General features: G+C 41.8%; 1 protein-coding gene across 2 annotated transcripts in view; it reads right to left on the bottom strand.

Moving 5' to 3' along the window:
* Window positions 1-19,049, bottom strand: part of slc25a26 (solute carrier family 25 member 26) — an 83,961-nt gene that overhangs the window by 60,766 nt on the left and 4,146 nt on the right. The window contains exons 2-5 of one of the 2 annotated variants that reach the window (XM_061783557.1): window positions 17,211-17,367; window positions 16,521-16,639; window positions 10,413-10,517; window positions 9,866-9,913 (exon numbers count right to left, since the gene is read on the bottom strand). In XM_061783557.1, coding sequence (XP_061639541.1) covers window positions 9,866-9,913; window positions 10,413-10,517; window positions 16,521-16,639; window positions 17,211-17,367 — 429 coding nt within the window. Of the gene's footprint in view, window positions 1-9,865; window positions 9,914-10,412; window positions 10,518-16,520; window positions 16,640-17,050; window positions 17,159-17,210; window positions 17,368-19,049 lie in introns of those variants that run through there. The other variant, XM_061783558.1, reaches the window with a different exon arrangement.

Genomic DNA, 19,049 nt, shown 5'->3' with positions numbered 1-19,049 from the left:
ATACAGTACAATCATGCCATGTCAGACAGAATTTATGAATCATTGCATGTCCACTCCATTCTTGACTTTTGTTTTATTTATTTAGTTTAATTTATGGACAACACCATGTGTGTAATGCAACTATAGGCTGAGAAGTCCGTTTCATGCCCATATACCAGTTTTATTTTAGCCACATTCTGCCACTGTCATCACTGCCCACTGCTAAATGATGATGACGATGGCTCTACTTTTTAACTTGCATAGGGCCCAAACGGCCAGGGCAGAAGTTCTGAACATGAAACCCTTTTCCTGATGAGTCTCATCTGATGAAAAGGCATTACCACTGAGAAGACGAGAAATATGGCAGTCACACTTGAATTAACAAAATGATGAGGCTGTGTAGACATTCAAACGACTAATTGTGTGAAATGAATGGCGGACGCTACTATATCATCACTGCAGATCACAGAAACGCACCCAACCACACTTCGTCAGGTCAAGTCATGTCAAGGAGCTTATCACCAAAAGTCAACAGGTCATCTCAGGCTACTCATCACTGAAAGTGCAAATACTATAGATAAGGTAACACAGTAGCCCACACGCTTTTAACCTCCCCTCCAAACACCAACAACCCTCCCAGCGGAAATCTCTGAATCTCCAATATCCATTTCTGAAAATCCACCCTTCATTGGTACATTTTTATGACGTTAAAGCCATTTTATCTAATAATAAAAAAAAAAAAAACATCAAGTGGGAGGCACAAATTGTGATGAGTCCAACAACAGTAGCCTTCATTTTGAGTATGTTGAATAAAAACACATTTCACTTCCCAAACCCTTCCATTCTTCCTTCTTTGCTTTCTCTGCTTTGTCTTGGTCATATGAGGGTGCATTAAAAAAAAAATGGATCAGTGTGCATAGAAAAGAGGTTCTAAGAGTGATACCCCTCATCTTTCCATTTCAACCTACAGCACAGACGATGAAAAGTGCCTTCATTGAAAAGGACATTTGGGGGTCAGTTTGGATCTGCTGCTTGCTGAATGAGATAGTTTTAACATCTGAGCAGAAGAAGTGGAGGCCCCTATCATGGCTTTTTATGACAGCTATAACCAAGCATATACAGTGGGTACGGAAAGTTGAATAACCCCTAAAAGTTTTCATTATTTGTTATATTGCAGCATATGCTAAAAAAAAAAAAATATTCATTTTTTTCCCTCATCAATGTACACACAGCACCTCATATTAACAGAAAAAAACTGAATTGTTGAAATTTTTGCAGATTTATTAAAAAAAGAAAAACTGAAATAGCACACAGCCATAAGTATTCAGACCCTTTGCTGTGACACTCATACATTTAACACAGGTGCTGTCCATTTCTTCTGATCATCCTTGAGATGGTTCTACACCTTCAGTGGAGTCCAGCTGTGTTTGAGTATACTGACTGGACTTGATTAGGAAAGCCACACACCTGTATATATAACACCTTACAGCTCACAGTGCATGTCAGAGCAAATGAGAATCATAAGGTCAAAGGAACTGCCTGAAGAGCTCAGAGACAGAATTTTGGCAAGGCACAGACTTGGCCAGGGTTACAAAAACAATTATGCTGCACTTAAGGTTCCTAAGAGCACAGTGGCCTCCATAATCCTGAAATGGAAGACCTTTGGGACGACCAGAACCCTTCCTAGAGTTGGTTGTCCAGCCAGACTGAGCAATAGGGGGAGAAGAGCCTTGGTGAGAATGGTAAAGAAGAACCCAAAGATCACTGTTGCTGAGCTCCAAAGATGCAGTCGGGAGATGGGAGAAAGTTCTAGAAAGTCAACCATCACTGCAGCCCTCCACCAGTCAGGGCTTTATGGCAGAGTGGCCCGACGGAAGCCTCTCCTCAGTGCAAGACATGAAAGCCCGCATGGAGTTTGCTTAAAAAAATATATATATTTTTTTTTTTTGTTTAAAAACACCAGAAGGACTCCCAAGATGGTGAGGAATAAGATTCTCTGGTTTGATGAGACCAAGATAGAACTTTTTGGCCTTAATTCTAAGCGGTATGTGTGGAGAAAACCAGGCACTGCTCATCACCTGTCTAATACAGTCCCAACAGTGAAGCATGGTGGTGGCAGCATCATGCTGTGGGGGTGTTTTTCAGCTGCAGGGACAGGACGACTGGTTGCAATCGAAGGAAAGATGAATGCGGCCAAGTACAGGGATATCCTGGACGAAAACCTTCTCCAGAGTGCTCAGGACCTCAGACTGGGCCAAATGTTCACCTTCCAACAAGACAATGACCCGAAGCACACAGCTAAAATCACGAAGGAGTGGCTTCAGAACAACTCTGTGACTGTTCTTGAATGGCCCAGCCAGAGCCCTGACTTAAACCCAATTGAGCATCTCTAGAGAGACCTGAAAATGGCTGTCCACCAACATTCACCATCCAACCTGACAGAAGTGGAGAGGATCTGCAAGGAGGCAGAGGATCCCCAAATCCATGTGTGAAAAACTTGTTGCATCATGCCCAAAAATACTCATGCCTATATTAGCGCAAAAGGGTGCTTTTCCTAAATACTGAGCAAAGGATCTGAATATTTATGGCTATGTGATATTTCAGTTTTTCTTTTTTTAATAAATCTGCAAAAATGTCAACAATTCCGTTTTCTTCTGTCAATATGGGGAGCGGTATGTACATTAATGAGGAAAAAAAATTACGAAAATGATTTTAGCAAATGGCTTCAATATAACAAAGTGAAAATGTTACGGGGGTCTGAATATTTTCTGTACCCACTGTATAACACAACATGTAGCTGCCATTGCATGGTTGAAGCTGCACATTCTATACACAAAAATATTAGAGATTAAGAGACCTTTTTAAAGCAGACTGCACCGTAAATTATTCATAACATAGGAAAAATTTACTCCGTTTTCATTAACCCCTGCAAAACTGCAATTGGATAACAGTATTTTAAATACTCTTTGTGTGTGTCTGCTCGCGCGTTTTTTTTGTTTTTTTGGTTTGTGTTTGTATTTGTGATTGTTAACCGTTTTTAAAATACACTTAAATATGTTGGGCTTACTTTATATTACAACTATAGAAATAGTTGCACTGTGATCTGTTAAGGTTATGCTTCTATAAAAGTGAGCCCCCATGTTAACCAGTCATTTCTGAAAGACTAACCAAAGACGTATGAAAATAGGATACATCTACAATAGAGGAATATTTCGCAATTTCACAAACCCAGCCGGGCTGCCACTGTGTTCTATGGGTTCCCTGGTCAGAGCTGAAGTATTTGTGGGTAAACTTTGAAACGTATTCAGAATTCGCCTGATGAAGGATTTAACAAGGTAAAGAGAATACAGGAAGACATTTTAGCTGAGTTAACGTTGCCGCATATCTAGCTGAATTGTCTTTTTGTGTAAAAGAACTTGATAAATAGTGTGGAGTGACTGCACTCAATAGTCAATCAACTGGGGCTCAAGGTGCCTGAGACTGTCAGTTTCACTTACAGCTACAGTCATCATACCCACTACATCAATAAATCATCTAATAGCTCATCTCCGACTCATTACGCCATTTGAAATTGGTGCAGTTTATATCAAATTGAACGTCACCTTACAGACCTTACATCAAAAGCCGAGGGCACATATTCACTGAATTAGCTGATACTCCAAACTAAAGTGTGATGGGGTAGAGAGGGAAACGTGGAGGAAAGAGAAGAGCGAAGGGTTAAAGTGAACAAAATCAGATGTACACATTTCTGGACAACACTGAGGTCAGCCTGCCACCTAGTGGTACAACAAGGTAGTACAAATCATGCAACTCGTGTACGTGCCAAATCAGTGATGTCAATTATTTCAGGGAGGATATTTTGTTATTTTCTTGTTTGTTTGTTTGTTTGTCACGCGCAGTGCCATACAATTTTCAAAAAACTTTGTGTTGTGATAAGGTGACAATATTTTGTTTACCCCACTTGAACTAAACATTCAGAAGGTGGGTATCTATGGGTGTACAATTTGGTATTGGCAGTGACAATATCTTTGTTGTTAATGTCTCTATTGTAGTTGTAGTCACTATTTCACAACTACAGACCTTTTCCCCAAAAAAATTATATCATGGAAAAGAATAAAAATAATAAATAAAAAAATTAAAATAAAATAACAAATACTTGGTTGGGAATCCCTTTGCTTTAATCACTGCCTGGATGCGCCGTGGTATTGGCTGGGAGTTATGGAAGCCCAGGTTTCTTCTTTGTTTTTGGGTCTGGTGCCCTTCATTTTCCTCTTGATAATACCCCATCGATTCTCAATGGGGTTTTGATCCGGCGAGTAGGCTGGCCAGTCAAGCACTGTGATGGCATGGGCATCAAACCAGGTTTTGGTGCTTCTGGCGTTATGGCCAGGGGCCAGGTCCTGCTGGAAGATGAAATCTGCATCTCCATACAGATCCTCAGCAGAAGGAATCATTAAGTCCTGTAAAACAGGTAGACTGTTGCGGTGACCTTGGATTTCAGAAAGCAGAGTTTACCAACACCTGCACTGGACATTGCACCCCAAATCATGACTGATTGTCGATATTTCACACTGGACCTCAAGCAGCTTGCGTTCTTTTCTTCACCCGTTTTCCTCCAAACTCTTGGACCTTGATTCTCGAATGAAAGGCACACTTTACTTTCATCGGAAAAGAGGACCTTGGACCACTGTCCAACAGTCCAGTCTTTCTTCTCCTTGGTCGAGTTGAGACGCTTCCTACATTGGCTCAGGCTCAGAACCGGCTTGACCCGAGGAACCCGACAGTTGTAGCCCATGTCCCGGATGCGTCTGAATGTGGTGGTTTTTGAACCTGTGAACCTTTGCTGGTGCATCTTCTCCTGCCACATTTTGTCCTTCCACTAGACTTTCCATTGATATGCTTGGACGCAGCACTCTCCGAACAGCCAGCCTTGTTAGCTATGAACTTTTGTGGCTTACCCATCCTATAGAGGGTATCAATGATGGTCTTCTGGCCAGTTGTCAAGTCTGCAGTCTTCCCCATATTGAACCCAAATGAGACAATTGAAGCAATTTAATGACACCTGGAGAAACCTGTGCAGGTGCATTGAGTTTAGTAGATGATTAGTGCGTGACACTCAGTTTAAAACATTTATGGCCTGCAACATTTGGGCTGATTTCTTCACAGTATTCACATTTTTTTTATTCCTGATTTTGTGGGTTTTATGAGCTGGAAGTCCAAATTAGGTAAAAGTAAACAAATAAATACTTGAAATTGTTTAAATTGTGGGCCCTGAATCTATAATGAATGAAAGTTTAACTTTTTGAATGGATTTATAGAAATAAATGAACTTTTCCATGATATTCTAATTGTTTGGGAAGGGTCAATATGTCACTGTCCTTTTTGCGTTTGTCCTTTGTTGTTGTTCCAATTGTTTATATTCTATTATATTTTGTTATTGCCATCTTTGCTGTCCATTTCTGTTTTAAACCATGAATTGTGAGGTGGCATTCCAAATAAATTTTGAATAAAAACTAAAACTGGATGAGTAAAGTATACCACTCTCATACTGATTGACAAAGGATGTTGAAGAGGACAGGCTTTGAGCATGACCATCATGTTTTACAAGTTATAGTTTAAAAAAAAAAAAAGAAATCTTAGCAGTTATGAAAAATAGGTTTTAGTATGTAGTGGCACAATCGCAATCTCGGCAAACATTTTTTGTGGTTGCAACCTAAAAAGGGTTTCAACTTAACACACAAGTGAAAGTTTGTCATAAATGTACTTTTTAATGTCTTGTATACACATTTCTTAACAAACAAGTAAATCTTTAGGCAGATGACTAAATCTTTAAGCAGATGACTGAAGATTTAAATTTGAGTTTAGTTCCCCTTTAAAACACCTGGAGACTGTTGACAGTTTTAAATTGTGAAAAAAAAAATGCATAATAGGCTATCAGGAAGTCGAATCTCAGATTCAGGAGGAGCAGTGTGGTCTACGTCTTTTGTGGACTTGGAGAAGGCGTTAAACCGTGTCCCTCGGAGAGTCCTCTGCGGGGTGCTCCGGGAGTAAGGGTTACGGGCTGTTCGGTGTCAGAATTTGGTCCGCATTGCCGGCATGAAGTCGGATTCGTTTCCAGTGAGAGTTGGACTCCGCCAAGGCTGCTCTTTGTCACAGATTCTGTTCATTACCTTCACGGACAGAATTTCCAGGCGCAGTCGTGGTGTTGAGGGGGTCCGGTTTGGTGACATCAGTATCACATCGTTGCTTTTTGCAGATGATGTGATTCTGATTGCTTCATCAAGCTGTGATCTTCAACTCAAGCTGGAACTGTTCGCAGCAGAGTGTGAAGCGGCTGGAGTGAAATAAGCACCTCCAAATCTGAGGCCATCGGAAAAGGGTGGAGTGCCCTCTCCAGGTCAGGGAGGAGATCCTGCCCCGTGGAGGAGTTAAGGTATCTTGGGGTCTTGCTCACAAGTGAGGGAAGAATAGAGCAGGAGATCAACAGGCGGATCAGTGCAGTGTCTGCAGTGATGTGGACTCTGTATTGGACTTTACACCGATTTTATCGGCCTGATCGGTATCGGCCGATAATTAGCATTTTATGCTGATCGGCTTTAATGTCATAATTCGCCGATCCGAGCAATGGCTCAGCAAAAGACATTTTCGTCGCCATCTTGCACAGTATATTTAAATCCAAAAGCTAGTTTATTTTTAGCCTTGTCGCGAGTCTTTTGACGTAGTACTGTAAATATCTGACAGCCAATAAAGTTATTAAAAAAATAAATAAACATGTCAGCGGTGTGGGACAGACAACACATAATGCCCGGATCAGACTACAAGACAAATTTGCTTTTTCACGATTGCACTATGACTCCTGCAATAAAATCTTGTATTCCGATACCACCGCATACTGTTTTTTACGATCATAGGGCTTTATCTTGTCAACTCAAATGCAACCGGATACACTCATTACCGTGGCGACGACAACAAGAGTGGATCGCGCTGACTGTATTACAAGGACAAAATGGGGTGTGTTGGTGGTCACCGCTGCTCAGGAGAGGACGTTCGTTGGCTTCCTTCAGGTATGTTCCCGTACATTTAATATAATACGGCTCGCAAGCAGGCAACAAAACGTTACGTGGCCTAGCAAGCTAGTGGTAGCACTAACAGTTGTGCGTAAACATGCAGACGTTCTGTCGAATCATGCTCTCAAGTTTCAGTGTGGGTGAAGTAATTTAATTACAGTAAGTTAGCACCCATTAGGCGGCACGGTGGCCGACTGGTTAGAGCGTCAGCCTCACAGTTCTGAGGTGCGGGGTTCAATCCCCGTCCCCGCCTGTGTGGAGTTTGCATGTTCTCCCCGTGCCTGCGTGGGTTTTCTCCGGGCACTCCGGTTTCCTCCCACATCCCAAAAACATGCATTAATTGGAGACTCTAAATTGCCCGTAAGCATGACTGTGAGTGCGAATGGTTGTTAGTTTCTATGTGCCCTGCGATTGGCTGGCAACCAGTTCAGGGTGTACCCCGCCTCCTGCCCGATGACAGCTGGGATAGGCTCCAGCACGCCCGCGACCCTAGTGAGGAGAAGCGGCTCAGAAAATGGATGGATAGCACCCATTATTTCTGTCATGTTGTAATCTTGGTTTGACCTGACTGATTAGAATACACGACCTGACTAGAGGAGTGATTTCCAACCTTTATGGAGCCAAGGAACATATTTTACAATTGAAAAATCTCACAGCACACCAACAAACAAAAAAGTCACAAAAGGTGGATACATTAATTACTGCATGTACTTCCTGCCATCTAATAGAAGACATTTGTTCTGTCTGTCACTATGCCTCACTGGCATAAATAGATGAACAAAGACACATTATTTATTGTAAATATAATTATTTGTGCGCAATTAAGTACACAAGTATATACAGTAAATGAACAAGTCATTTAAAAAGACACATTACTCCATCTTGTGATTGGATCGGTTATCGTTTTTTTTTAAACGCGGTGATGGGCCCCAAAAATCCTGATCGTGTAAAGCCTGTATCGGTCTATCGTGATGAAGAAGGAGTTGAGCCGAAAGGCAAAGCTCTCAATTTACCGGTCTATCTACGTTCCTACCCTCACCTATGGTCAAGAGGGTGGGAGGGTATGGTGGGTCGTGACCGAAAGAGAGATTACGGATACAAGCGGCCGAAATGAGTTTCCTCAACAAGGTGTCTGGGCTCTCCCTTAGAGATTGGGTGAGAAGCTCGGTCATCTGGGAGGGGCTCAGAGTCGAGCTGCTGCTCCTCTGCATTGAGAGGAGCTGCAATAGATGAGGTGTCTCGGGCATCTGGTTAGGATGCTGCTGGACGCCTTCGTGGTGAGGTGTTCCAGACATGTCGCACTGAGACGAGGCCCCAGGGACGACCCAGAACAAGCCGGAGAGACTATGTCTCTCTGCTGGCCTGGGATTCCCCCCTCCCCCGGAAGAGCTGGACGAAGTGGCTGGGGAGAGGGAAGTCTGGGCTTCCCTGCTTAAGCTGCTGCCCCTGCGACCCAAACTCAGATAAGCGGACGAAAACGGATGGATGGACGGATCCATAATAGGTCTTAAAAGAAATGGTAGACTATATCTAAGCTTAATTGGATACAGTAGCAAAAATAATTTATGCAATGCAAAATAGCCTGTTGAATATAAAATACATCACGGACCAATAGTTTAAAACTTGTTTGCAGGTACCATGTTCTGAATTTGAGTTCACCAATTCAAGTTCGTTACTTTGTGAACTAAATAAGACATACCACCTTCCTATTTCTATAGCTCCATCCCCATGCTTGACCCCCTTGCATCATCCCTTAATGTGGTATCATGCTCATCAGGAATGTCTTCTGAAGGCTATGTAATGAATATAGACCACAGGTAGGACCCCAATTAGTTGGCGAGCAAGAGAGGAAAGTGGCACGCCATAGCACAAACTTATCTTGACAGAGTGGCCAAAGGAGGGAGATAGGGGGCTTGCGAAGGGGGCAGAGAGAAAATGGATTACCTTCCTGACAAACGTCAAAGCCAATCACCACACAGGATCCTTTGCTGTTGCTGCGCCACATATCCCTGCTGCCACCGCTGCGATTCATCTGCCCGCGTTAGTATGCACGCAGGTCGTGCGCCACGCTACAAATGTATTCATTTATTCTGAGTCCCTCAGAGAAATCACAGTGTCTTGTTGTCCTTTTTCCCCCCAGCTGTCCAGATGGAATTTGCGTGAATAACATCAGTTTAGTGAGGCAGAAAATAAGTACAGGCTAGCACAGTGGAGGGGACTAGATTACGCTCTCTCCTACCTCAACACCCAAAAAAAGAAAAAAGACAGAAAGACAAGTGTCACCTTCATATACTTTTTTGTGTCTCATACAACTGTCTTATTTTCTTAGTCGTACACTGAGAGGGAAAATCAACTTAGAGAGATTTTACTGTCTGTACCATTTTTAGACTCAAGAAAATCAGGAATCAAATGCCTACATTTGGTGGAAAATGTATTAAAAGAAGTAATCTATTATTTTTTTTACATTTTTTGCACTAAAATGCAATAAAGAAATTAGTTAACATAAAATTAAGTTTTGATGTCAAAGTAATCAGATGAATGTGTTTCAAAACTAACTTAAGAATCATCAATCATAATTTCCATCGCAAATAAGAGCTATCCAGGTAAACCAGTTTTATAAAATCAGTTATGACAATTTAGAAAACTAACAGATACAACCAACATGTTTGTGTCAATTTCATTCAATATAAATATAAAATGTAATTAAAAACAAGTAGAACATTTTAAAATAAAAACACAACATTGAAGGGAGTCCTTAGTGTGATAAATACTTGCCCTAGTGTAAATATTAGGAATAAGAAAACAAGAAATAATCCCACCTCTCTGAGAACTGTACTCCCAAATCCTCTGTACAAGCCTCGAACACCCTGTTTAATCAGACAGAAAAAACATACAAAAATGACAAACAAGACCGATGTTTGGACAATGGCACTCCGCATGAATCAACAATACATTTTTAAAGGTTGAACTAAACCACAAGAAAACTTGTTCAAATTCACTTTCATCAAGATTTTGGAATTTAAAAGCCTATCACACAATAAAAAAAAAATAGTCCGGAGCAAGCCTTTGTTTAATTTGAAGCAACTGTTACATTATTTAGAATAAACTGAGTGACAGTTGGCTGTTACAAATACTGCTTCAGGGAAGTAAAAAGGCAATGACCAGGAATGGATGATTCTGTCAATCATAGATCAAGCATAGATATCGAAATTTAAAATAAATAAATAAATAAAAACTCATGGACAGTTAAACATTTTCTTTGAGGTATGCAGGTTCGGTGTACAGAACATTGGAGAAATGGAACAGCTACATGGTTTGAAAAAAATAAATAAATAAAATGCAGACAAAGTGCCTCCACAGTTGTACCTCTTCCCTGAGTACAACTTTAAGCATGTGGTATGTGCTGGATGAAGGAGACGTTTGTGTCCTCTGCTTTACTACCTCTGTTGGCACCCGGATCAGACACGCAACCTACAGGACGGAAGAAACAAATTAATGTGAAACTCTGTTTACTCAACAATGAACTCAGGTTGTAAGCTTTGCAGTAGGGCTGCCTGCAACGATTAATCAAATGGATCAAATAATGTGATTTAAAAAAAAGCTCAAAGCAAAATCTCTGCCTCGACCCTTCGCAGGGATCATGTTTCCACACGGACTAATGGTCGCTGCAATCGCACGCAATAATGGCGCGATGGAAGTGAAGGAAACAGTCCGTAAAAGACAGAGAATGTCCAAAGTTTGGGATCATTTCACACTTAAAAAGGAAGATAAAGTGCCAACAAAAGTTAATGTATCAATGTTAGATAATTTAATAAGTGCGTATGTACCTTTGCAAGTTAAAACATATTGTAACACCCCCGCAAATGCTCAAGGGCGCACTTTCAATCACTTTATTGAACGAACAGTAAGAAAACAAACACATAATCCGCACATTTATACACGAGCTGCCGATGGCCACAACTCACGCCGAGTCACTTAACACACAGACTGGCTAACAGGTTAGCCAGTTAACAGGCAGCCAACTCTCATTCGCTGACGGCCATGTCACTCACCAGGTTTAAAAGGTCTCGCCTTTCAAAGCCGTACACTCTCAAAGTCAAAGATATTGCAGTAGAATGTAAAGATAGGGATAGGCAAGTGGACAAATATAATACCTGCACAATATTTTGTAATGATAATATATAGATAATAGATATAATGCAAAATCTATTTTTTATTCAATTAATCGATGGGATAATCATAGAATATCCGATTCCAAAAATATTCAATAGCTGTAGCCCTCCTTTGGAAAGTGAAGAATGATATTTGAACAGATTTGTGCTAGTTTGTTCTGGCGCTGCATGTTGATCTCAAAATGCATTTCCTTCTAAAGGGTCTTTAATACTGTGCACATTTTGTAGTTAATACGGTTTGCAGTACATGGCAATAGTTGTGGGTGTGTCTTCCCTACTGTGCTCCAGCCAAATGAGCAGTTACAGGCAAATTGGTGATTTAGCTCCCAGATTTTAGCCAATTAACATGGCAGAACAAACAGCACACATTGCACCTGAGCAACGGGTAAAAAGGTCACCAGGAGTACTGTGTCTGTATCTAAACAACATGCGCTACCATCAAACATGGGACACCTACGAACACACCTCAGGGTCCACGGTTTCAACTCATCAACCATATGTCAAAAACAAACATGAGCTGCCAACAGGTAGTGAAGACAGAAGTGAATATTCTGGCTTCATAAGTCCCACCACCCTAAAAACGGGCAAAGCTGCCCACCTGGATTTCCCACTTATCTCACATCTGAGTGGGACCCACAGGTGGAGAGCCTCCCTGCTGTGGCTCCAGTCAGTCGAGCAGATGCCAAAGTGCCAGTGTCACTCTCACCACTGCACAGAGGAAAGAATGCACAAGGAGTTGCTATAAAATGAATCGTGACCCTTTTCAGTTGCGCTTCCTGATTTAGCTTCAAGCACCAACTTAAGTTTGAGGAGATTGTCCCTTGAGGATATTGTTTTTAAACCCAATGTGGGGATAAAGGCTATACTAGCTGTTAGAGGACCCAATTCACAGTCATCCTCAGCCAGACAAAAAGGTGACTTGGGAACAAGTCTGTAATTATAGGGGAGAACTGACGTGATGAGCGTGCAATCACAAACAGTTGTTGCATGATAACTGACTCAAAGTCAAAATGTAATTTATTTATTGTTGTCAATGTGTCTTTGCATACAGTACCAACAAGTGATCTTGACCATAGCGCTACTTAATATGGCATTGACTAATTTGAACATGGAGCAATAGCACCACCAAGTGGACAAATATCCACATGCCAGACCTTCTGATGTCAGCTGCATTCATCTTAAAGATCTCATTTACCCTCGCTTTGGTCAAGTAACCATTTATAAAACATTGCATGCCATGTTTTTCCTAAACCAATTCGCCGAAGGATCAAAGTAAGGAGGCTTAATAGAAATAAAGTGTCCATGACAAGTAATTACTGACAAAATTGGACGGGGTGCCTGCAGTTGAGACGCCCTTTCCTCTCCTGTCACTGTAGGTGAAGACAGAAATTGCTAGGGATTATATTAAATAGATTGGGGACACTTTTTATTTGGGACTTGTTTGGCGGCATTGAGTGAAAGGTAGATTACACAATTTACTAAAGACTGTGTTGGATCACTGAAAACTAATGTAAATGAAGGAAACCGTAGCAGAAGAAAAAGGTAGGGCTGACAGTTCCCAGATTAGAGATGAAGAAGCAGGCCACTGTGTTTTATGGGCTCTTAAACAGTGATTCCTAACAAGTCTGCTGTGACACATTAGCCATGAGAGAACAGCAAGTGTGCTGCGGTAAATTGTACAATTTCACTTTATTGGTCTGAAAATGATTATTTATTAACTACTAATAATGTATCATTGTTCATCTATCCATGCCAGCAATTTACAGTGACAGGCAGAACAATTTGAGGCTCTTCCACTAGGCAGAAGGTACATAACAATTGCATTTACTTTTTTTGACATTTTTTGTTTGGTAGTGTGCTGTGAGATTTTTGTAAAATATGTGCCCTTGGTTCAATAAAGGTTGGGAAACACCGCTTTAAACCATCAAATTGCCAGCGCATAATTAGGAAAAAGCTGCAGGTGGAAGGATGTCACGAAAACAGATACGTCCTCTCTCTCGCTCTCTCTCTCTCTGTCTCACTCTCTCTCTCTCTCTCTCTCTCTCTCTCTCTCTCTCAATGTTTTTAGAATTCCTGTTCAAACCAAATTGAATAACCATATTTAACTCCCACAACCATCCAAGCAGCAGTGTTAAAAAATAAACAAATAAATAAAAAGCCAACCCTGCATCTGGTTGTAGCCTCTCACTTTCAGTCTGCTGCGGTTAAGCAAAAATGTAATTTTCCAATGCAGGCCCCAAACAAAGTACAGTGATGGTCAATGAGGGGCAAAACACTGTAAGGCATGGGAAATTAAAACAGACTTGGAACATTATTGGCATGACCAATACATCAGTGCATTCGGTCACAACATCCCCAGTGTCCTGTTTTCCTTTGCTTCAACACTTATCCCTTTCTGACTGTGAATCCGATCATGACAAAACCATAACCCAAGACAAACATTCCCACTGACACAGAGAAACAGGGGAAAAAGGTAACAGTCTATAAAAGCCAATTACAATATGGTATATACGTACATTTAATTGATAATGTACGGTAGAATACAAACTTTAAAGGGGAACATATGTTAAATTGCGGAGAAACAACTGACTATTTTCTCCCGGAAGAAAACTTCGCCCTATTTGGACACAAATTTGTATGACCTTTCTGAGCTTCATACATTAAATCCATAAAGCATACAGTAATAAGAAATTAACAAAAAAAAAATGGGATGATGAGTGTGGTATTAAAGAAGAAAACACATCATGAAGAAAAAGGCAAGGTATGAGGACACCGCATGTCTCCAAAACAACAGCCAATAAATCACAGGGGACAGTGCTGCTCTAAGGCGGGCATGGATTATTTCTCAGTGCCAACTTCAAGTAGCTGCCAGTTTTACCATTGACAAATCCAAACAAAATTTTCCTGTACAGTCTCCCACAGATGTTTCATAAGGGGATGGTGGGGAGGGGGGGGGGGGGGCGTAAGGATGCGAAAGAAGGCCGCTGCCTACCTTTGATAAATGAGCTTTCACACCAGACGTCGAGAGAATGGGAATGAAGATAAATCTGATCTAATGGCTGGATAACAGCCTGCAAGAGCCTGACAGCCACCATCATCTTGCACATTCTTTATGGGAGCGTCCCACCGTCACTGTCGCACAAAGGTTGGTGAGGGGGGATTTCTGTCACGGTTTTAACCCCTGCAAGCTTCTCCCAATAAATTCTTCAGCGTGCCCCCCAACACATACACTTTTGTTTACAGAATATGTTACACCTGCCAACAAATATGGTAGTATGGAAATTATTTGTACAGTTATTACTTAGTTATTATTTGTTAATAAGAATTACGGAATGAAAAACAGTTCTGGACATAGTAAAAAGTGAAATGGTTGGAATTGCTCAAGTTATAAATGAGAGGGTGTGTCTAAACCTTTGACTGGTCCTGTATATAAATGATTCACAATCAGGGGTGCCATGGAACACTAGTGTGCCAGGAGAGATGGGTGCTGCTGGATTTTGTCCAATTTCCCGTAATTTGTTGGAAAATTATTACTTATTCATTACTTGTACTTTTTTTCTTTATCTAGCTATGCCAGCAATGTATAGTGAATGCCACAAAAATGTATTGCTTTTCCTTTGGATGGCGGCAGAAGGTACAATAAACCTATATCAAATATCTTGGGGTCTTGTTCACGAGTGAGGGAAGAATGGAACGGGAGATCGACAGGCGGATCGGTCCAGCGTCTGCAGTGATGCGGACTTTGTATCGCTCCATTGTGGTGAAGAAGGAGCTAAGCCGAAAGGCGAAGCTCTCAATTTACCGGTCGATCTACGTTCCTACCCTCACCTATGGTCAAGAGCTGTGGGTTGTGACCGAAAGAACAAGATCCCGGATACAAGCGGCCGAAATGAGTTTCCTCCGCAGGATGTCTGGGCTCTCCCTTAGAGATAGGGTGAGAAGTTCGGTCATCATTTTGACTTTTTAAATTGACGTCCAATACGTCCTGTATTGTGTGGTTATTTAGTTTGATAAAATCCGTTTTGATCGTAATTGATGTGTTTCACCATGTAATTGGCAGGGGTAACTTGTGCAGACCCCAAGAAGTTAGAAGAAAAAGAGAATATTCCAAGCTAGCAAATTTGCACATAGCATGTCAATATAATCACAAAACTTACTTAACTTACCATAAAAAGCAAATTATAATGCTATTGTAAGTAATCATATTCAGCCACAAATTTACCAATCAGTTTCCTGTACACAACTTTCATCAGCATTTTGAATTTTGCTGCAGCATAGTTAGGGTGCATTTTGCACTAACATGCTCAAATTTTAATTAAACACAACTGATCATTCTACTCACACTCAGTTGTTCCACTAACACTTGAATGGCTCATTTTTTTCATTACATCCACACCAGCTCAAGCTTGTCAAACTGTCACAATTGTAACAGGCGTTCAGTGCAATAACCTTAAAAACAGACCAATAATGAAGCCTGAAGAGACCATATGTGGCTGTGATTGCATCATAGTGTAGACCTTGGATACGTCTAAGCAGTAAAGTAGTCTTTTCACAGCAAAGCCCAAAGATTACTCTCTTTGAAGAGAAGTCAAGCCAGACTCTTAGTGGGATACACAAACTGCTCTGCTCCACTATGAGGATTTGAATCTTTGATGTGCTCAAATCCAGAACAGCGAGAAACGGGTTAAAGCTAGTCCCAAATTCAGCCTCAACTTTCACACTAGCCATGAACAAAAAGTTGAAACAAAGTGCAATTTTTTTTTAGGTGATGCTCTCCTGCAGTGATGGCTCTGTTATAATGATAGTTTTGACTAAATTTGCACTAATGTGAGAGTCAACAGTGTGAGACACCACAGGGATGCAGACTGACAGGGAATAACCCTGCTTCATAAACATGCAAAACATGGGTAAATTACATCCATCTGAAAGTCATGAATACTGAAAACCTCGTACTGTCCTATAGCAGGGGGGCGTCCCCTTTTCTTTATCCCCTAGCTCTCTACTTCCGTGCTTTATGCCAATATGAATACCAGTGGCCCAGTGAGAATGACTGAGGAGAGGATGGTCTGAGGAAATTACAATGCTCCTAAATTTCAGTCACCGGAGAGTCTGGGTGTATCAGAGCTGACAAATTAGTCAATGAGCTCTTTTTTGGCCAGCAGGTGGGGCAAATGCAGGGATGGCCCAGAGGAAGCCGATTCAACTCACTCAGCTGGACCCTATGGCCTATAGCCACAACTGCGCAACCACAAAGATAAATATAATACAGTGTGGAAACAAAAGGCAGCAGGGTCACACTTACCATTTCACCCAAGGAGGCAGCAAGCATGTGTGAGACTGGAGCCACTGACGGTTCTTTTAGCACTCCACCAGAACCAAGGAGGGACTTTGCACAGTCGTAGGTGACAAAAAAGGCAGCCGCTGAAACCAAGCAAAGGCACACAGACCTTTGAGCCCATTGATCAACCCTAACACCATTATTCAATTTGCCTCACTACCTTTGAATGAGATAGGATTGTGTTTTTGTGGGTTGCATTTGCAACAAATATAAAATAATGGCTATTTGCATCAGGCTAGGTTTAGTTAGCTGTACATCCATCGATTTTCTGAGCCGCTTCTAGCTAGGGTCGCGGGCGTGGTGGAGCCTATCCCAGCTATCATCGGGCAGGAGGCGGGGTACACCCCGAACTGGTTGCCACCCAATCGCAGGGCACATACAAACAAACAACCATTCGCACTCATATTCACACCTATGGGCAATTTAGAGTTGTCAATACACCATGCATGTTTTTGGGACGTGGGAGGAAAACAGAGTGCCCGGAAAAAACTCACGCAGGCACGGGGAGAACATGCAAACTGCACACAGGCGGGGCCGGGGATTGAACCCCGCTCCTCAGAAGAAAGAGGCTCTAACCAGTCGTCCGCCGTGCCACCGTTAGCTGTACAGTATAAGGAAATACAATCAACCACAAATTCACCATCACTGTCTTACCAGTAGGAAACGAGCCGAGTGCAGCAGATGGGACCCCTGCATAGATGCCCCTGAAGCCCCCAGCCCTGTAGAAGCCTCCCTGGCTCTGCAGTCTGGTCTTAATGGTGTCCAGGGGGAAAAGGGTGAGATCCACGCATATTCCGGCACACCCTCCAGCCTAGGTAACATAAGCACTGATAAGGGTAAGTTGACACTTTGGGTGGATCTCAAGTCTCTTAAATGCGTTCCTAGCTCCTCGCTCCTCATAACATTGAGGGCAACCCGTAAGTTATCATACCAAGGAGCGTCTTAATTGTCTTAAACGGGCATGGAGGAACGAAGATCGAGCATCGAAGAGCTTCCACGAGCAAGCTTAAATCGAGGGACGTCTGTTTAGTTTGAATATTCATATTTTTCTGAGTGTCTGTTGTATTTGGGGGAGTATTTAATACTAAAATGACTTAATTACAGTGGCTCATGATTACCATAATTTCTCATGTATAATGTGCATTTTTTCCCCCCAAAGAAAATTTCAAAAATCAATAGTGGGCATTATATATACACTGGGGCAAAAAAGTATTTAGTCAGTGCAAGTTCTCCCACTTAAAAAGATAAGAGAAGCCTCTAATTTTCATCATAGGTATACCTCACCTATGAGAGACAAAATGAGAAAAAAAATCCAGAAAATCACATTGACTGATTTTTAAAGAATTTATTAGCAAATTATGGTGGAAAATAAGTATTTGGATTTCTGGCTCTCACAGACCTGTAACTTCTTGAAGAGGCTCCTCTGTCCTCCACTCATTACCTGTATTCATGGCACCTGTTTGAACTCGTTATCATTATAAGAAACCTGTCCACAACCTCAAACAGTCACAATCCAAACTCCACTATGGCCAAGACGAAAGAGCTGTCAAAGGACACCAGAAACAAAATTGTAGACCTGCACCAGGCTGGGAAGACTGAATCTGCAATACGTAAGCAGCTTGGTGTGAAGAAATTAAGTGTGGGAACAATTATTTGAAAATGGAAGACATAAAAGACCACTGCTAATTTCCGTCGATCTGGGGCTCCACGCAAGATCTCACTCCATGGGGTCAAAATGATCACAAGAACAGTGAGCAAAAATACCAGAACCACACGAGGGGACCTAGAGAATGACCTGCAGAGAGCTGGGACCAAAGTAACAAAGGCTATAGTAACACACTACGCCACCAGGGACTCAAATCCTGCAGTGCCAGACGTGTCGCCCTGCTTAAGCCAGTACATATCCAGAGAGCTAGAGAGCATTTGCATGATCCAGAAGAGGATTGGGAGAATGTCATATGGTCAGATAAAACCAAAATAGAACTTTGTGTTAAAAACTGAACTTGTCGTGTTTGGAGGAGAAAGAATGCTCAGTTGCATTCAAAGAAAACCATAACTCCTGTGAAGCATGGGGGTGGAAACATCATGCTTTGGGGCTGTTTTTCTGCAAAGGGACCAGGACGACTGGTCCGTGTAAAGGAAATAATGAATGGGGCCATGTATCGTGAGATTTTGAGTGAAAACCTCCTTCCATCAGCAAGGGCATTTAAGATGAAACGTGGCTGGGTCTTTCCGTTTGACAATGATCCCAAACACACCGCCCGGGCAACAAAGGAGTGGCTTCGTAAGAAGCATTTCAAGGTCCTGGAGTGGCCTAGCTAGTCCCAAGATCTCAACCCCATAGAAAATCTTTGGAGGGAGTTGAAAGTCTGTGTTGCCCAGCGACAGCCCCAAAACATCACTGCTCTCGAGGAGATCTGCATGGAGGAATGCGCCAAAATACCAGCGACAGTGTGTGAAAACCTTGTGAAGATTTACAGAAAACGTTTGACC

The sequence above is a fragment of the Phyllopteryx taeniolatus genome, chromosome 9 (assembly GCF_024500385.1).
Source record: "Phyllopteryx taeniolatus isolate TA_2022b chromosome 9, UOR_Ptae_1.2, whole genome shotgun sequence".
In the NCBI taxonomy this organism is placed as follows: domain Eukaryota; kingdom Metazoa; phylum Chordata; class Actinopteri; order Syngnathiformes; family Syngnathidae; genus Phyllopteryx; species Phyllopteryx taeniolatus.
Note: the sequence above shows the minus strand (reverse complement) of the source record. Positions and strands in the feature narration are given on the sequence as shown.